General features: G+C 39.7%; 1 protein-coding gene across 8 annotated transcripts in view; it reads left to right on the top strand.

Moving 5' to 3' along the window:
• Positions 1-19,952, top strand: part of Dnm3 (dynamin 3) — a 531,619-nt gene that overhangs the window by 135,707 nt on the left and 375,960 nt on the right. For all 8 annotated transcript variants that reach the window (XM_045142169.1, XM_045142170.1, XM_045142166.1 and 5 more), the window contains exons 3-4: positions 2,965-3,114; positions 4,065-4,268. In XM_045142169.1, the coding sequence (XP_044998104.1) occupies positions 2,965-3,114; positions 4,065-4,268 (354 nt within the window). The remainder of the gene's footprint in view (positions 1-2,964; positions 3,115-4,064; positions 4,269-19,952) is intronic.

Below are 19,952 nucleotides of genomic sequence, written 5' to 3'. Positions count from 1 at the left end.
TCCAAACCCATCATCTAAGGCTTGGATTATTCCAGCAGCAAGGTTCCTCTAGCACCCCATTACTTACCTTTCATACAGCAGTCAGGGCTATTTATTTCAAACACAGGCCACATTGCATTTTTTTTCTCTACTCAAAATCCTTACATGATCTACCATCCACTCAGAGTAAAAATGTAGTCCTTGAAGTGCTCCCTGCACCCCCCTCCCCACCATCCAGGTCTGTCCACATCTCCAGCCGCCCTGGTCATCTTGCTCCTCTTCAGCATGCCGGCCTGCCTCTGCTTCAGCCCTCTGCCTGGGAGCTCTTGTGTACCACATGACTTGCACGCATCCTTCCGTTCTGCAGCGCTTGCTCGGATGTCACTTTCTCACACCCTAGAAGCTGTCCTCAGCCAAGCTAAACAAAATGGTTTCCTCAAGTGTTGAGCATTCTCTTGTCGTGTTTTTCTTTTTTTTGTCTCCACCGCCCTTACTGTCCGGCACACACATTGCCATTGTCCCTTGTTATTCAGTGTTAACTTCTGTGAAGCAAAAGACTTACTGCTTCCTTCTGCAATTTCCCAGTTTCTAAAACCATGCTTGGCAATAGGATTTCAGTAAAGATCAATAGATAAATAAAAGAATCCAGGCATCCTTGAATATGTCTGTTGGACCTAATCCTTAGAAGAACACAGACGTTTGAGGTGATCATGCACAGAAAGACTCTCCATGTTCCAGGATAAAAGTATCTTCGGGAGTTCCAGAATGAATTTAAATATAATTTGAAATCGCATTGATTTTACAACCTTCTGGAAGGGCATTAGGTTCCTACAGAGAAAGTCGGCGCCATCTAGTGGCAACAAAGAAAATCATACATGCATAAATCATACAGTAAGCCTTGTGTGTGTGGCTTATTAACCTGACAAAATGCTTTTGAGATTCATCTAAAATATTTGATGCTTTCAATAACCTGCTATCGTTTAAATTATGAACTTCACAGTATGAGCATATTGCAAATTGGTCATATTCCTGTCAAGTTATATCCTTATAATCCTCTCCTCCCCACCCCCATTCCACTCAAGGCCCTCCTCAGAGGAGTTCGTGGTTTTCACTGTGGGGTCATGGATGCACCAGTCAGCGTCTGTGGGAGCAGCATTGTCACAGGATACTCCTTCTCACTCTGTGGCTCTTAAAATCTTTCTGCCCTCTCTTCCTCAATGTTCCCCGAGCTTGGGGGGTGTGTTATTTCTCTGTCAGTGTTGGGATGTCTGTATCCTTCGAATTTCTGATGAGTTTTGAGTCTCTCAGTGTTTGCAACCATCTCCCTGAATAAGGTTATCAGGCTACTCATGAGAGCAGCACTCACTTTTAAATGTCCGCTCACTCTGTACTATACCTGGGCCATGGCAAATGTCATAGAGATGGTTAGTCTCATGATAGGCACTTTCTTCCTTCCTTCCTTTCTCTCTCTCTCTTTCTTTTGTCAGTTTTTTGAAGTAGGGTTTTATTCTAGCCCAGGCTGGCCTGAAATTCACTATATAAGGTATGCACCACCATTCCTAGCTTATTTCTTATTGTGTTGATGGATCTTGATTATCCCTGGTATTCACTTCCATCCTTAAAAAAGAAGATTCTTCAACCAAGGGTGAGAACAGCAATGGAACAAAGGGGATAAGCATAGTCATTTCAAAGACTTTTAAAAATATTTTTATTTATTTATTTGAGAGAGGGAAAGAGGAAGAGAGAGAGGGTGGGGGGGAGAAAATGGGTGCTCCAGGGCTTCCAGCCACTGCACACAAACTCCAGATGCATGCACCACCTGGTGTATCTGGTTTATGTGGGTCCTAGGGAATCGAACTGAGTTCCTTTGGCTTTGCAGGCAAGCACCTTAACCACTAAGCCATCTCTCCAGCCCTCAAAGACTTTTTGCTGGGCATACCTCTCTCATTAGCCAAAGAACAATGGGAGCTTCCCACTAGAGTCTATGGCCTTCCTATCCATAGGATTTTGACTTGGTTCTCAGTGCCAGATATGAATTCCATTCCACTGGCTGGGCCTCATATCCTACCAGAGGGCAGCTGATTTCCCCATACCCTGTGTGACACTATTGCACAGGGGAGTCTATTTCTCCTGGCTGATTGATCTTGTAGCTTGCAGGATCCCCTCCTTGTTCACACTGTTGGTAACTATTATCCCCCAGCAGCTTGTATAGCCCTTTCCAGCACTATGAGGGCTAGCCTTCTGGGAGCTGGCTTCCTTCTAAGTTCCAGAGTGATCTCTTATTATCCTGTGAAAGCATCTTGTGGTGTCTTCAGCAATAAGGTCTTACCATTTAGCTCTAATGGGTAACCAAGTGTTTTGGCAATGAATTTCATTGTTTGGGCGACCTTGTGGGCCTCCCTTGACAAAGAGCTTTGTGTAGGGGAGTAATCCAGTTCTGGCATTGTGCTTTATCAGCCAGAGCATATGGGTTTGGATTTAAGCATTGGGGAATTATATTCTAATACAAAGGACACATGTCAAAGTAAACCTGTGAAATAGTAATGCAGTGACCGCTTTAGGCCAGATTCCTGGAGTCTGAAGAACCTTTCTTGCCATGTGTACTGTGACAACAGAGGAGTGAGCTTACAGGAGACCTAGCTTGCTGTTTGACAAAAAATGACACAGGTTACTACATGAAGAAACTGAGAAGGAGAGAGAAGTATTCATGTCCTTGACAGGAAAGATGGAAAGTTTGCTACTATGATTCTAGCATTTGAAAACCTATGTCATTTTAGGATGGCTTAAGGACTTCTTACATTACTTGATCGCTTATCTGAAAGTTAGCAAGTTTAGCATTCATAACAATTGAGCTGGTTAATATTTGCATCTTAATAAATGCTGTGTCATTATGAGGCGCAATAATGGATAATTTGACTTATAATTAATTTTTTTCTCATAACTTCAGCATAAAATGTATACCTTTGTCTGTCTGTCTTTTTTTAGAGTATGCTGAATTTCTACATTGCAAAGGGAAAAAAATTACAGATTTTGATGAAGTTTGCCATGAGATTGAAGCAGAAACAGATCGAGTAACTGGCATGAATAAAGGCATTTCTTCCATACCCATTAATTTACGAGTCTATTCTCCACACGGTAAGTGTCATATTAAAATTCTAATTGCAGACACTTTTTAACTAGATGAATTATCATTTTTTTGTTTATATAGAAGATACAGATCATGCTGAGTCTCTGGGATATTTGGATACTGGTACATTTGGTAAAGTTCAGAGGTAGTAGGATAATAGCTGTTTGTAAAGACAGAATTGAGCTAGGAATTTTTAAAAATCCTTTATTTTTATTCTGAATTTACAAAATTTGGAAGATGGGTCCATAAAAATCTCCTGTTTATTATCTTCAATATTTTCAAAAAAGTCTTAGATGAACATGGGTGAGTCTTTCTCAGTTGATTTCCTCCAACTGTCCATATTTCTGTTTATTTCCTCCCTGAAGAACCTACTACGATATGCATCCCTACACTGTTAGCATGACTTCCCAGGGGGACTTAGTGCCAATACTGAGAAGGCAGTCACCAGGTGGGACTGGGGTCACAGTGTTCCTCTGTAACACTGTTCTCTACATTCAGAGCAACACAAATGGCTAGCAACTTTCCAATAGACTGGCTAATCTTTACACATAATATATGATGCATTCAAAGTGAAAGGAAAATCTCACCCTTAGAATTTTCTTGCCATTTGAAGGCAGTGCACAGAATGGCAGACAGCATATGCATTTATTGTTCAGTATTTTAATTATAACTGCCTAGTTATGACAGCTAGGATATGACATCTCTCTCAGCAAACTTGTAGGCATGCAAATCAGTGCCTTTCAAATTATGTTAAGATGATCATTTGCTTAGCACAACCATATAAAAATAGCACTAGTAAAACCATTTTGAATCCAATGCTTTTAATTCTGCACACTTGGGATGGAATCATTCAGACGCACAATGCATGAAGCTGAGCTAAGTGACTGATGAGTCTGTGTTGTATATGCCTGTTAGCATTTAAGGGGTTCATAATACTTTCTCACTTCTTTCCACACAGTGTTAAACCTAACCCTGATTGATCTACCTGGAATAACTAAGGTGCCTGTGGGAGACCAGCCACCAGATATTGAGCATCAGATCCGAGAAATGATCATGCAGTTCATCACCAGGGAGAACTGCCTGATATTGGCTGTTACTCCAGCCAACACTGATCTTGCAAACTCTGATGCACTGAAGCTAGCTAAAGAAGTTGATCCTCAAGGTGAGTGTGTCTCTTAGCATGAGCAGGAGCCATTTAAAAATGTCACAAGTTTGAGTGTCTTTAAAGGAAACGCAGGCAATGGCTTATTCCCATGACTTGCTTTCATTATTAATAAAATTCAACGTGGTCCGTGTTGGTAAATATTTTGTATTTAGGATGCTTGTTATGGTTTGAATATAAAATGCTCTCCATACATGTGTGTATTTTAATATTTGGGTCCCAAATGATAGTGCTGCTTGGGAACATTGAGGAACCCTTACAAGGTGGAGACTTGTTGGAGGAAATGGGCAACTGGGGGCAGGCCTTGAGCTTTTATAGCCTGGCCTTACCTCTTGATTGTTCTCTGCTTCCTAACTGAAATATGGCTAGTTCTGTTGCGTGTCCCTGCTGCCATGCCTTTCCCACATGAAACTTCCCCTTGAAACTGTAAGCCAAAACACACCCTTCCCTTCTTTAAGTTGCATTTGGTCAGATATTTGTTCATAGCATAAAGAAAGTAACTAATCAATGCTGAAAGAAAAATAACTAGGGAACATAGTCAAAATTTATATAAATAAAATAAGATTAAATGAAATATAAGAGCACAGACATTTCTAAATGTCATGGAGTACTATTTTTTAAAATATTTTATTTATTTATTTATTTGAGAGTGGCAAGGAGAGAGAGAGAGAGAGAATGGGCATGCCAGGGCTTCTAGCCACTGCAAATGAACTCCAGAAGCATGCACCACCTTGTGCATCTGGCTTACGTGGGTACTGGGTAATTGATCTGAGATCCTTTGGCTTTGCAGGAAAGTGCCTTAACTGCTAAGCCATCTCTCCTGCCCCTAGAGTACTATTTTTAAAAGTTAAAAAAACAAACCTCTGGCACAATAGGATTCAGTCTAATTAGCTATTTTAACTTACCTAAATGAAGTCTAAATGTTAAGATTTTCTGTTTTTAGCTCATTTTGTTTATTTAAAGTGGGAAGCTTTTGTAATACATGTAAGATATTATTTTTCTTATAGTTATTTGACACATATATATGTGCATTATAAAAGTAGGAAATTTTGTTATTGGCATGTCAGAGCCCTGAAAATCCTTTTCTTATGCTGTTTTAATTTATCCTTTCTCTGTTGAGTAATGACAACTTATCTTCAAAGGCTGCAGTGATGGGCCTTCATGTGTGTCTGCTAATTACTGAATGACACTTAGTGACATGCTCTTTCAATATGTAGATGTTCTTCAACTCTAGGAATTTAAAATTTTAAAATAATTATTTGTCTGCATTTTATTTGTTATCTTTTTTTTTTTAACTTTTATCATCAGCATATCAGAGCTCTTGGACCAATTCTCATTTTCTTATTTTTTTCCTCCTGTTATCCATTTTTGTGTCTTTTTTATTCTACATGTTTGCATGTTTTATTCACTTTCATTTCTCTTCTAATTAACTTTTTATTTTGGATATACTTTTAAAAGTTCCAACAGCAGGGCTGGGGAGATGGCTCAGTGGTTAAAAATGCTTACTTGAGCCGGGCTGACCTAGAATTCACTATGTAGTCTCAGGGTGGCCTCGAACTCTCGGCACACCTCCTACCTCTGCCTCCCGAGTGCTGGGATTAAAGGCGTGCACCACCACATCTGCCTTGATGTATATTATTTTTATTTTTACAGATAGCATACTGCTTTTAGATTCATAAGTGCAGGACCTAAAGATTTTGATAAAAGCCTTTGAAGGTTTTTTTATAGTATATGTTGTCTTTGAACCAATTATGTTCTGGTTGTTTCTGCCTGTGATTTTTATGCAAGAGACTTTGCTCAAATATTTGATGACCTTTTGCTGCTGTTCATAGATGACAGTATAACACTGAAGAGTTAATGTATATGTGTAAATAGCATTCATTGCTTAATTGGTTCTCATAGGGTAATTGGGCTGGGACCCGACCGTTTTGTGAGGAGACTATCTTAGCTGTTAGGTGAATATTTTATCCTGATCTAGATTGGGGTAAACCAGATCAGATGTCCAGTGATTTTGGTGCTAAGAAGAAGGCATTGGTGTGGCTGGGGTGGTGCGGGAGGAAGACAGTTCTCACCACTGAGTGTGTTGGCATTTCACAAATCCCTTTGCTTTCCTGTGACTTTGCTGAAGGTCTTGAGCCTGGAGGCCCTCTACTTCGGTTTGTTTTAAAGCAAATCTTCATTCTCTGCTGAAGCCCAGGAAGGGTAGCTGTATTGGTAATGGAGAAAAGTGTCTAAAGATCTAACAGTGTCATAAATTAACCAGCTTTTTGTATTTTTAGTTTCTTTTACACCCCGATTCTCCAATTTGTGAGCTTTTTGCAAGTTCTGAATTAGCAGGTATTTATTTATTTATTTATGAGGGTTAGAACAAAACTAGTGCAGGCTCTTGATGGCTCGGTGAGGACCGTCACCTGTGCCTTCCCCAGTACCAAAGCCTTGCAAAAGCTAGATTACAAGTAGGGACTGCAGTGTAGTTGTAAAAAAGTTACTTAGTGGTTAAGATTCTTGTCTGCAAAGCCAAAGTACCCAGGTTCAATCCCCCAAGACCCACATAAGCCAGTTGCACAAGGTGGCACATGCGTCTGGAGTTCCTGGAGGCCCTGGAACACCTATTCTGTCTACCTATATGCCTCTCTTTCTCTCTCTCAAATTAATAAATAAAAATAAAATGTGCATTTTTAAAATGTTGCTAAATCATGCCTGTTCTCACAGCCTTTCTATCCCTAGGAAGCTAGGCATGGTTGTGTGATAGGGCAAAGTCATTCCATCAGTGAATTCTAGTGAGTTCAGTGCCATCAGTTCCTGAGAAATCTTACAGCTGAAACTTCATGTCCTGATTCCTCCTTTGTTGTACTTTGGTTTTGCTTCATTAAAATTTGTTCTTTTTGGGCTGGAGAGATGGCTTAGTAGCTAAGGCATTTTCCTGCAAAATCAAAGGACCCAGGTTTGATTCCCAGGACCCACATAAAGTCAGATGCACAAGGTGGTACATGCATATGAAGTTTGTTTACAGTGGCTGAAAGCCCTGGTGCACCCATTTTCTCTCCCTCTCTCTCTCTCCCTCAAATAAATAAAATAAAATAAAATAAAATTTTAAAAAAGAGAAAAGAAAGAAATTAGTTCTTTTCTCAGATGGGCTCTCCTTTCAGGAGGCAATAAGTCTGTACTTAGTTTTGCCTTTGAGACTCACAACTTAAAGCTAGCAGATGAAAAACCAGTGGAGGATCACTTATTTGCATAAACTATCAATGTTAAAAGAAATATAAGCCGAAATAAAATTGGCTAATGAATAAGTACGTCCTGTAAAGAATTCCTTATTTATTTCTAAGGTTGATTTAACATATATATTCTATATTTCACTCTACTCCTGTACATAGGGAATGTATTAATGGGTAGTGATTAAATCTTATTACACAAGCTCTTCAAAATATGATTAAGTCATACATTAAGTAATAACTTCCAGGTGATTGTAGTTCATTAGTGAGACCTATGAATGTTGGCTGAGGGAGTCATCAGTTTGCCAGAAAGGAATTGATTTCCACAGTCTCACCGCCAGTATTCCCAATGGATTGTTATAATGTAAGAGAAATATGGTACTAAACTCTGAGTCATGGACATAAATTTTATGCAGAAAACCTGTCTCCAGAAAATTAAATCATGTTTTTAATTTTATTGGCTGTCATTGACCTGGCTTGTTTACAAGCTCATTTTTATTAAATATGAATGTTCGTGAACTTATCTAAAATTATCCTCATTTCTTGTTATCACAGACAGCCCCCTTTCACTGCAGTTTCCCATCGCCTATTTGTGGCAATCCTGAGAGCACAGTTCTGCATGTTTTGGTACAATATCTGGGCAGAAGCAGAAAACATTCAGTGTCCTGTGTGACACCTTATTCGCCAGCTCCTGGATGGTGATCACTAAGGAAGACAAGTCCATAACTCTATAGTTACCAACAATTCCTAGTTAATTTTACTACCACTGTTATGCTGTTTCCAAGTTTTAATGCTAAAATTTGAAAACCCCACCAAACTATTTGAAGGCTTTACATGGCTACCTATTTGGAGACTTCAGTTGGCCCTCCAGAGCCCTGCCTGAGGATCCAAAAGAAGCAAGATCTTTCTTTTCCAAACTCAGAGGGATTTCACTGTTCACTAGTGGCCAAAATCAGCCAGTCAGCCACCCAACCAACCTAGACTGTAGGCAGCTATAGACTCAAATCAGAACCTAGATGGCACATAAAAGTATAATATACTCGGGTAAGCAAAGAATTTCATGTACAGTCTTGTGATCTACTTATTCAGTGACTAGGTTTCTGATATCTGAGCCAAATGTCTTTTTTCTTATATTTATAGTTTTGTAAAAATAACATTAATATGATTATTTAGGAGCATTTTGTTTAATTCCACACATAAATAAAAGTTCTAAATTTCTTTCTACTAATGATTGCTAATATCATTCCCTTGTGACGAGAGAGAGAGAGAGAGAGAGAGAATATTTTGCATTTCAGCCCTTTTATACATATTGAGACTTGTTTTATGACTTCATGTATCCAGCATTCTAGACAATTTTCCACTCGATTTTGCTGCTATTGGATATAAATAATAAATGATATAAATATTTGTTAAAACTAGCTGTTTTTTAGTATTGTCTACATGTGTTTTCTTTTTGATCTTCTGTCTGGTTCTTCTGTCTCTTTAAATTTTTTTTGTTTATTTTTATTTATTTATTTGAGAGTGACAGACACAGAGAGAAAGGCAGAGAGAGAGAGAGGGTGGGGGAATGGGCATACCAGGGTCTCCAGCCACTGCAAATGCACTGCAGATGTATGTGCCACCTTGTGCATCTGGCTTACGTGGGTCCTGGGGTCCTTAGGCTTCCCAGGCAAGCACTTAACCACTAAACCATCTCTCCAGCCCCTCTTCTAACAGGTGGTATTACAGTCTCCAGCTGTTATTGATTTATTATCTATTTCTTTCTTTATTTATGCCAGTTTGTCCTTTGTGTAGGATTTTGAGTTATATTTTTTTTTAATGTAGTCTCAGGGTGGCCTCAAACTCGCAGCAGTCCTCCTACCTCTGCCTCCCGAGTGCTGGGACTAAAGGCGTGCGCCACTATGCCCAGCTAACTTGTATTTATACTTGCTATTGCATCTTGTTGATATCATTTTATTGTTCTAAAATGTCCTTAGGAATTATGTTTCATTTGAAAGTATGCTTTATCTGATATTGGTAGTTCCCTCAGCTTTCATTTGGTTGCTGTTTGAGTACTATATTCTTTCCACCCTTTACTTTCAATCTTTTTGTTGTTTTTGACATAAAATATGTCTCTTGTAGAGAGTAAGTTATTAAATCATCTATTTAAAAATTAGATTTAGTTTTATTTATTTATTAGAGACAGAGAGAGAAAGGGTGAGAGAGAGACAGAGAGAGTAATAATGGGCACACCAGGGCCTCTAGCCACTGCAAATGAACTCCAGACACATGTGCCACTATGTGCATCTGGCTTATATGGGGCATGGAGAATCGAACCTGGGTCCTGGGCTTTGTAGGCATGTGTCTTAACCGCTAAGCCATCTCTCCATGCCTAAGTCATCATTTATTTTTAAAAAACCTTTTTCTGTTAATGTTTACCATTCAAAAATTATTTATTTATTTATAAGGTGGGGGAGAGATAGAAAGAATATGAAGGGTCAGGCCAGGGCCTCTAGCCACTGAAAAGGAACTCCAGATGCATGCACCACTTTGTGCATCTGGCTCTATGTGGATACTGGGGAATCAAACCTGGGTTGTTAGGCTTCACAGGCAGGTGCCTTAAATGCTAAGCCATCTCCCCAGCCCAATATCTACCTTTTGATTAAAGCAAAAAGTTATTTAGTGTCATTATTGATAATGTGGAATTTGTCTGTTATATTGTCTCTTCTTGAGGGGGATATATCTTATGTCATTGACTTTTTATTTAATACCATCTTTTGTGTTAAGCATTCATTTCCAAGTGGATAATTCCCATTCCTTGCCATTTATCTATTTTTGTGTTTTTAAATTTTTTGGTTTATTTTTATTTATTTGACAGCAACAGACAGAGAAAGAAGGGGAGAGAGAGAAAAGAGAGAGAGAGAGAACGAGAGAGAGAGAGAGAGAGCGCCAGCAAGAGAGAGCACATGTGCACACGCGCTAGGGCCTCCAGCCACTGCAAACAAACTCCAGATGCGTGTGCTACCTTGTGCATCTGGCTAACGTGGGTCCTGGGGAATTGAGCCTTGAACTGTGGTCCTTAGGCTTCACAGGCAAGCACTTAACCATTAAGCCATCTCTCCAGGCCTGACAGTTTAATTTTGATGTGGATTTTGTTGAATTTTCTCTACTTGAAGTTTGTTGAGAATCTTAGATGTGGGGATTGACTTTAATCATTTTTTTCCCATTATTTTCTCTACTGTTTTCCTTCTTTATATTGCTGCCCTCTCTCCTTTAGAGGCTTCCATTATGTGGATGTTGTTGGTATGTTTCATGTTGTCCCATAGGCCTCTGAACCTTTGTTATCCTCACTTTTTTCCTTAGACTGGAAGGAACAATCTCAAGTGGCCAAACTTAGTTTTGCTGATTTCTTATCTTTTTCTTTTAAACACTCCCCCCCTTTTGGCTCCTATATTTATTTATTTATTTGTTTGTTTGTTTGTTTATAAGAGAGAGAGAGAGAGAAAGAGACAGAGAGAGAGAGAGAGAGAGAATGCGCGTGCCAGGGTCTCCAGACACTGCATTTGAACCCTAGAGGCATTTACTGCCATGTGCATCTGGCTTATGTGGTTTCTGGGGAATTGAACCTGTATCCTTAGGCTTCACAGGCTAGTGCCCTAACCACTAAGCCATCTCTTCAGCCCCTGATTTCTTGTCTTTACATCTGCTGTTGAATCTTGGTAGTGAGTTTTTCTCTATAATTACTTAAATTTTTACATTTTGGATTTCTACTGATTTCCATTTTAAAAGATAGTGAGTGCTGGGGGATTAGTTTAGGAGTAGAAAATTTGCCTATCCTACATTCAGTCTTGAGTGTAATCCCCAGCTCCACACAACAAAATCTACTGATTTTCTATATTTGGTCAAAGTATTTTATTTTTACCTTTCCAAACATGATTTCATTTGTTCTTTGAACATATTTAAAAGTCTTTCTTAATTTTAGTATCTGTGTATCTTCCAGAATAATTTCTATTAACTGATTATTTTTGTTTGTATGAGTCATAATTTATTGACTCTTTTTTCATTGAAGAAGAGGAATTTAGATGATACAGTATGGCAAGAGGGGGTAGAGAGTCCATATGGGAATATGGGTCTTCTCCTGCCATTACCACAGCCCAGGGTGTCCGGTTTACCAGAGTCGATACCTGGAGGTTCAGGGGAGATGATCAGCCAAAAAGAGACTGTGTCCACCTAGTAAGCATTTATTTATAATTTTATTGTGGTAGGTTTTACCTTCAGGCTCAGGTGAGTCTGAAAGAGGGCTGATAGGTCTGGACTCAGGAGGCTGCCTCAAGAAGTCAGCATACGTAGTGGGAAGAGAACAAGCTGATTGGACAGGCTGGATCAGATGCTGAACTCTGGTTCTGCTGAACCCTGGGTGGTGTGACATGTCCTTTTGGTTCCCTCTTTGGGCCCTCTCCTGACTGGCTGCTTGAAAATACTCAAAAACCTGCCTAGTTCCCCCTCTCTATGTGTGCCCACTTAAGTTTTGCTCAGTTTTCTCAGTGGTCAGCTAATGACTGGGTAGAATTCCTTAAACACCAGAGTAAGTAGGTCACCCAGCATTTACTGGTGCAGCTTAGGGCATGGCCTCAGTGCTCAGGCAGTTTCCCCTCTGCTTCATCTCTCTGTTCATACAGAGCCTCAAGAGGTAGACATTCAGAGCTGTCCTAGGCCTCTTCTAACTACAGATATGCACAAAAATTTAAAGGCTCTTGTGGATGTAGCCTTCTGTGCTTTTCCTTTCATGTTCTTTGGTCAGCTTCTTCTTCTCCTCCCCCATTATACTTACTGTCTGAAGCAGCTACAACTTTAAACAATTGTAACTGTTTTTGACAAAGGATTCCCTGGGGAAAGAGGCCTTCTACACCCAGTGAGCTCTGAGTCGGGTTCAATAAGGGACCATTCTGTGAATTGTGGTTTCTAGGGAACTGCTCCACAGTTAAATGATTATAGTTATCTAAAAATGGTACACACCCACACCCACACACCCACCCACACACACACACACACACACACACACACACACTGCTCCCCAGCCCCATTCTGTCTCTTCAGGGGTTTCTAGGCTGCTGTTTTTTTTTTATTTTTAAACCTTGACTGAATTTTCAGTTCTCAAGAGAATGGCAGTACAACGATTTCATATGCCACACAGCCTGTTGTACTTATTCAGAGTAAGCTACTTGAGCAAATGTCCTTCAGGTCATTGTAACTGTCCTTTGTGAATTTCAGATTCCTGACTAGCTCATTTTTGCCAGTGTTCTTTCTTATTACCTTTAGGGAGAAGTGGCATTTTTAGAGGTAGGTTTACTGTAGCATTCCCACCATTGTCTTTCATTCTATACAATTATAAACCCAGAAACTTCCCACAGGAAGTCATTTTGATGCAGGAGTTTGGGTCCAGGGAGGAATTAAATTTCATAAAGATGCAGGAGATCCCTGGCCCATGGACCCCAACTTTTGGGTTCCTATCTGGTTATCAAAGAATTAAAAACAGAAGCTCTGAGAAGGGTGAAATTATGAATTATGAGGTTTATTTTAGGGAGAGTTAGGATCCAGAGGCAAGGCTAGCAGGAAGACCCAAGCCAAAAAGATCTGGGCTGGGAAGGAGGAAGGGAGAGAAAGTCTCCCTTATCTAGGGGAAAGTCTGAATGGACACACACAGAGACACACACAGACAGACACAAACAGAAGGCAAAGCAAGAGGTGGTGCGTGCATCTAGAGTTCATTTGCAGGGGCTAGAGGCCCTGGCAAGCCCATTCTCTCTCTATCTGCCTTTATCTTTCTCATAAATAAATAAAAATTAAAAAGATTAAAAATAAAATAAAAAAGAGAGAGTGAAGGACTCAGATATTAAAGAGAGATTATCATAAAGCAAAGGAAGGAAACACCCCCAAACAGGGCAGTAACAATGGTGGTAAAAGACTGAGAGAATGTTTTTGAAAGATAGGAGATACTATAACATATTTATGTGTTGATTTATAAGAGTGACACAATTGGTGATGGAGGACAGAGATGGGATAAACATAGAACAAGATAAATAGGACGGAAAATTCATGATTTGGGGATGTGGAAATGAGATAACAGGGTATGTGTGCAAGTCATGATCATTGATAGAAGATTGTGTTGTTTTCCCATCTTGACAATAGGAAAGGAAGATGATATAGATGCACAGGCTAGCTCATACATCAATTAGCAGGGAGATACATGTTTTAAAAATCACATTAACTTTATTTATGATGGCTTAATGGCCACCTCTCCCCATAGATTCTAATGGTCTGTAATAATAATACTATGTTGACCTTTCTGTTCTGAATAGCTGGTAGTATCTCTGACATCTGTGTGCCTGATAGATATAGTGATATGTTAGCTGGACAATTCATCATGAAGAAATATTCACATTTTCTGTATGGAAGCAAAGGAGTCCATGAGGTGATTTATTACGTGAGCGTGAGCTCATCACCCATGAAGACTGTCATTGCCTTTTATCTTGGGGCACAGCAGTATTTTAGCATTACCCATCAAGCTGTTGTCTGCAGTAGAGGGTGTTCAAAGGCCTTACTAGGGAGGCAAGTACTCCTGGAAATTCCTTTCATGGTGATTTATTTCACAGCAAATGAACCTCATTTCTAAATCTAGCATGACCAGAGGTCTTCCTGGAGTATATAGTCACCCCAAGATAAATGTCAGACCTCTGGCTGGGAAGGAGAGCACCATTTGCTCTTGAGATAAAATCTATGAATTGGTCCAGAATTGACCACTAAGCTGGAGACAGACTTTAGTGGCCTCATGTCCTGTGTCCCTACCTCATCAAGCACTTTTTTTAAAAATTTAATTTAATTTAATTTATTTTTTTTTAAGCATTTGCTGTTTTGATGTTCCCTCTTTAATCTGGGAAGAGTTGAAATCCATGGGCAATGTAAGCTAATATGTATTGACCTTTGGCACCATTTACCAGGCACCTCTTTGTCTGGACATGGAGCGGCTGCAGGTGCTGCTCAATGGGGAAGCTTCCCACATCCAGGAATTTCATCAGTACTTGGGAGAAAACAAGTGAGCTTAGAAACTGCAGTTACAGGAAAAATGCACTTCATTATTTTTGCACATATTCCCCTCCCTTTGTAGTCTCACCTTTACCTTCAGATTTTGGTAAAAGTATTTGATCAAATTGACAAATTTAGTAAATATTAAATAATTGGAGTAAAAATGCATGCCAATTGATATTACTAATGTTGAAGTCATTCATACACACAAAGATGTGTTACTCCTTAAGGAAAATATTTTGTATAACTCATGGAGTCCATATTTTACTTTAAGAATTTATTTTTGAGCTTATTTTTAACATGAATGAAGGCCATAAAATCAATTCAGTATTTTTCCTTTTATTAATGAAGAATATGCTAATAATAATGGCTAAAATAAATGAAAAGATCTGTGGCCTTTGAAAAAATATATCAGTTCTATTCAATTAATCATTCTTATTTTTGTTATGTCAAGGTAGGGTCTTTCTCTAGCCCAGGCTGATCTGGAATTCACGTGGGCCCTGGGGAGTAAGACTTAGATCATTAGGCTTTATGGGCACCTTAAACACTGAGCAATCTCTCCAGTCCTAATCATTTTTTTTTTTTTTTTTGAGGTAGAGTGTCACTCTAGCCCAGGCTGACCTGGAATTCACTATATAGTCCCAGGGTGGCCTCGAACTCACAGTGATCCTCCTATCTCTGCCTCCCAAGTGCTGGGATTAAAGGTGTGCACCACCGTGCCCAGCAGGCCTAATCATTTTTTTTAATTGAGCATTTATCATAATGTTTGAACAAGTTAAAAATTACTCGCGTTCTCTAAAGAAATGTGGGACCACAAATACACATGGCTTTAGGTTCCATGCGATCAGAACTTTGACAGGAAGTGTATGAATATATACAATGTTTATGCACCAAAGTCAGAGGCATGTGCTCATTTCAGATGCAAGCTGCTACTTTGCAATGAATGGGCTTGCATTTAATTTGTATTTTACACACATACATCTTTAATAAACTTGTTAAATCTTAGGTTATCAGTCATCGCATAAAAGGGTATATTATCTTGTGTGCATGAATGGGCTTGCCCAAGGGTAGAACAGAAAGCCTTAAAAGAGAAAATTGAACATTATTTAGACCTGAAAGAAATAATAAAAGCTTACTAGTTAAAAAATAACACTTGTATGAAATATTTTTACTTATTATTTGTAAGGAGAGAGAGAGTGCAGAGAATGAAAATAGACCTGCTAAGGCTTCTTGCTTCAGCAAATGAATCCCAGATACATGTACTACTTTGTGTTTCTGGTTTTGTGTGGGTACTGGGAAATCAAACCCATTCAATCAAACTTTTCAAGTAAGTGTTTTAACTTCTGAGCCATCTCTCCAGCCCTTAAAATACTTTTAATGATAGTATTTGTCCTGTGCTGCACTATTTTAGTTGAGAAAAACAAAATCCAAAAGCAATCCAAATATTCGCCTCCCTGAATGTCAGCTCCTTGGTGTTTCTGGGGGTTGTTTAAACTTGGTGCATATGGGCTCTGGCCATATTCCTCCAGCACTGTTCACCTTCCTAGTGGCTACTCATCACGCTCCTCCTCTAATGTCTACACAGCCTCCTTCTTTCCTGCCCCCTTTTCCCACACCTACCCCCAGTTTGTTCCCAGCTAATAGCCTTGCTTCCCACTTATAAATCGCCATGGTTATGAAATGTGCTCTGAAAGAGAAGACTAAGTATATGTTTAGAACTTCGGTATGAATGTGCATGTATGTGTGTTAAATTCAGATTGTTTTACAATATGAACAAAATATGAAGACACTGTGACAAAGAAAATGTGCTGTTAAAATAGAGCTTGTTACTGCTGTCAGTAAAGGAAGGCCACAGGATGAGGATTACTATACTGATACATTTATTCTTTCTGCCACTGGGGGTCACTGTAAAGACATTGCTCTTTGAGGAGTTTGAGTAAAGAAATTTAATGTAGAAAGGAAACATTCATGGGAAATTTATAAAATCTAAGGAATCTAATTTATAAAATCTAAGGAATTTAATTACAAATTAATAAAGAATGTTTTCTCAGAAATTATCTTTATCTTAATGTATGGAAGTGTTACTTTCAAAGTAAAAGTGTTTAATTAAAATGATTTTAGTATTGCAGAATAACTGTGCTCTCATGTCTTTCTTATTTTAAAATTTTAAAAAAGAAGCAGTAAAAACAGGTTTGTGATTTACTTTAGAGATGAAATGCTTGCTAGCATGCTTGAGGCTATAAATTCAATCCCCAGACTTCGAAACAAACAGACAGACAAACAGAGAAACACAACTAGTAGCTCCCCATGAAGTTAAATATCTGCTTTTAGATCATGATATGATCATGAATGTCTAACATCCCCAGTCATTATTTTACATGTTGCTGTAAAAACATTCTGCAAGCCATCCCCTAAATATATAATCAAAGTAGATCCACATAGTTATTTCTGGATAGTATAAATAAAACATAACAATAAAGCTCATATATAAAGTCTGTCATTTCTTAAATTTTCCTTGATTGGTTTTCAGAACCTTTATTCCTTCCTCCTTTCCTACCTCTCTCCTTCCCTTGCTTCAGTCAGTCCCACCTTTCACTCCAGCCTATCTTGAATGTCTGTTGTGAACTGTGAGTAGAAGGAGAACTTTACATACAGATAGATTTTCAGACTCTTATTTGCAGGTGTCTGGAGAGCCCTTTAAGGATACGTTGTGTGATGACATTGATTTTTCTTTATAAGTGGGAAGCAAGGCTATTAGCTGGGAACAAACTGGGGGTAGGTGTGGGAAAAGGGGGCAGGAAAGAAGGAGGCTGTGTAGACATTAGAGGAGGAGCGTGATGAGTAGCCACTAGGAAGGTGAACAGTGCTGGAGGAATATGGCCAGAGCCCATATGCACCAAGTTTAAACAACCCCCAGAAACACCAAGGAGCTGACATTCAGAGAGGCGAATATTTGGATTGCTTTTGGAGCAGGATTGGTTGGATAGATGGTGGGCAAAAGAATTGTGGATTTTGAGGGGAGAAAGTGAAGTCAACAGAGACCTAGATATTTTAGAGACATTGATTGTGTTTCAAGGATGGGTTCTAGATGAGATCAGAGATTAGCAATTAAAGAAAATGGAGGATGGAGCCAGGTGTGGTGGTGCATGCCTTTAATTCCAGCACTCAGGAGGCAGAGGTAGGAGGATCACTGTGAGTTCAAGGCCACCCTGAGACTACAGAGTTAATTCCAGGTCAACCTGGGCCAGAGTGAGACCTTACATTGAAAACCAAAAAAAAAAAAAAAAAAAAAAAGAGGATGAGAATTGGTGATTACGTAGTAGAATTTTTGATTTCCAACTAGAACAAGAAAGTCCAGGTTATCAATGTCCAGGATGTGGTCAGGAGAGGATATTGCTGAAAGGGCATACATATGAACAAAGCTATTGAGTGGATAGGGTTAAGGAAACAAAGAGCCAGAGAACAGAGTGTATACATTAGTGCTGCCTGGATAATGGTGAAGCCCAAGGTGGTCAGAAACTAAAAACTAAAACCCTCAGTAAACTCTCTCTCTTTCCCTCTCTCTCTCTCTCTCTCTCTCTCTCTCTCTTTCTCTCTCTCATGTGTGGTGAGTATGTGGGCATTAGATGGATGGTAGCAATGAAGAGGAATACAGATGCCATGACTAGATGATGTCAGGCACCAAGGCAATGTTTAACATGAAGCTGGAAGATTTTAGTCTGGAGAAGCACTGAGTAAAAAGAAAACTTTTACACATCTACTCTTTCCTCTAACTCGGTGTTCAACAGAGCCCGGGAGACTATGCAGTTTGCATATGGGAGTCATAAAGAAAAGCACTGGGCTAAAATGAAAGCAAGTAGGAAGTGAACGCTATTATTTAGACCAGAGCATGTTGTGTTGGAGTAATCTGGTGACAATAAAGCTGGTTCCAGATGGTCCAGTGGAAAGGATTGGCAGATAGGCAAGAGGGGGAAGCAGGCAGCATGTTGGAATGACAGTACAAGCTGTTCTGCAAAAACAACAGAACAGCATTCCTAAGAACCTGCCTTAATAGGAATTTACATTAATGAAACCATCAGACATCTAAAAATTACATGTTAAAAGAGATTTGTGGTTAATAGCACAAACGTTGGAGTTGAGTTGCCAGGGTTTGCATTTTAGTGGTACCACTCATTGTAATGCACAAAAGCTACACACCCTTTAAAAAGGCAGTTGTATACCTCTGCAAATGTGGGTATGTATGTGTGCCCATGTGTACATATGTGTGTCCTGGGCACATGCCTGTGGAGGCCAGAGAATGTTGGATTTCCACTGCTGCTCTTCAACGCTTCTTTCTTTGAGACAGCGTCTCTCACTGAACGTGGTGCTGCCATTTTTTGGTGAAATTGGCTGACCGTGAGCCCCACAGATTCTCCCGTCTGCTCTCCACAGGACTAGGGTTTCAGGCATGTGTGGCCACACCCAGCTTTTTACACAGGTGCTGAAGATGGGACTCATGCTGTCTTCTGGCTCTCATGCTTGTGTGGTAAGTGCTTACCCGCTGAGCTATTTCTCTAGTCTGTGTGTTTTGATTTCCAAGAGCCGTAGTTTCTGGTATGGTGTGTGCACAGTAGAATCTATGCTCCCTATTGAACTGTGTCCTGTGGCAGGTCCCAACAGAGTCCTGACTTAAGGGAAACTTTTGCTGTAGAAAAAAATTCCTGTTCACTGAGGACAGGTGATCAGAGAAGCTTGGATTTAATTCATGGAATGGCTCTAAGTGAGAGAGACCTGAGGTGTTAACTAGTCACAAGTTAACCAGCTGGAGATAGTTAAAAGAATTGCCCTGCTGTGGCTCACACAGTCCCTGGATGGTATTCTTGGCCAGAACATTTTTGTGGTCAGTAGTCAGTAATCTGGGGTATCTGTTTAGGGTTCTAAGTGGATTGCTGAGGGCTGTGTGATAGGTTATTATCTGCAATAGGAACCCTGCTGAGGAAGGTAAGAGTAAGTGACCACTTCCAGATCCATAGCAATGGTGATTCTTAGACAGCCATTGTGATGACTTCCTGCCCTGGCTGCCTGTTTTCTGGTTCAGTCCTCACTGGGCTTCCTGGGTGGACCCCCTTGACTTTGCCCATGCTCTCCACAGACTCCTGATTCTGGGAGCTTCTTCCTTGTTTGTTCTGTCCTGTGGCATGTCAGAAGCAGAATGGGGCATTGTGCTCTTCTCGAGAGAAACACTTCCTTCAAAACCTTCTTTCTGCTTGAACAAACTTGGGGTCTTCAACATAGTTTTAAGACTTAAAGGGTTTTCTTTTTAGGCCAGGCCTTTTGTTTCTTTGTGAATTCAAGTACCTTGCTCAGTAAACTTCTTTACTATCTGCTTCTAGTTACTTCCATAACTAAACAACTATACCTGGAGGAT

This window comes from Jaculus jaculus, chromosome 1, assembly GCF_020740685.1.
Source record: "Jaculus jaculus isolate mJacJac1 chromosome 1, mJacJac1.mat.Y.cur, whole genome shotgun sequence".
Classification (NCBI taxonomy): domain Eukaryota; kingdom Metazoa; phylum Chordata; class Mammalia; order Rodentia; family Dipodidae; genus Jaculus; species Jaculus jaculus.
The sequence above is the reverse complement of the archived record's forward strand: the minus strand, read 5'-3'. Positions and strand labels throughout refer to the sequence as shown.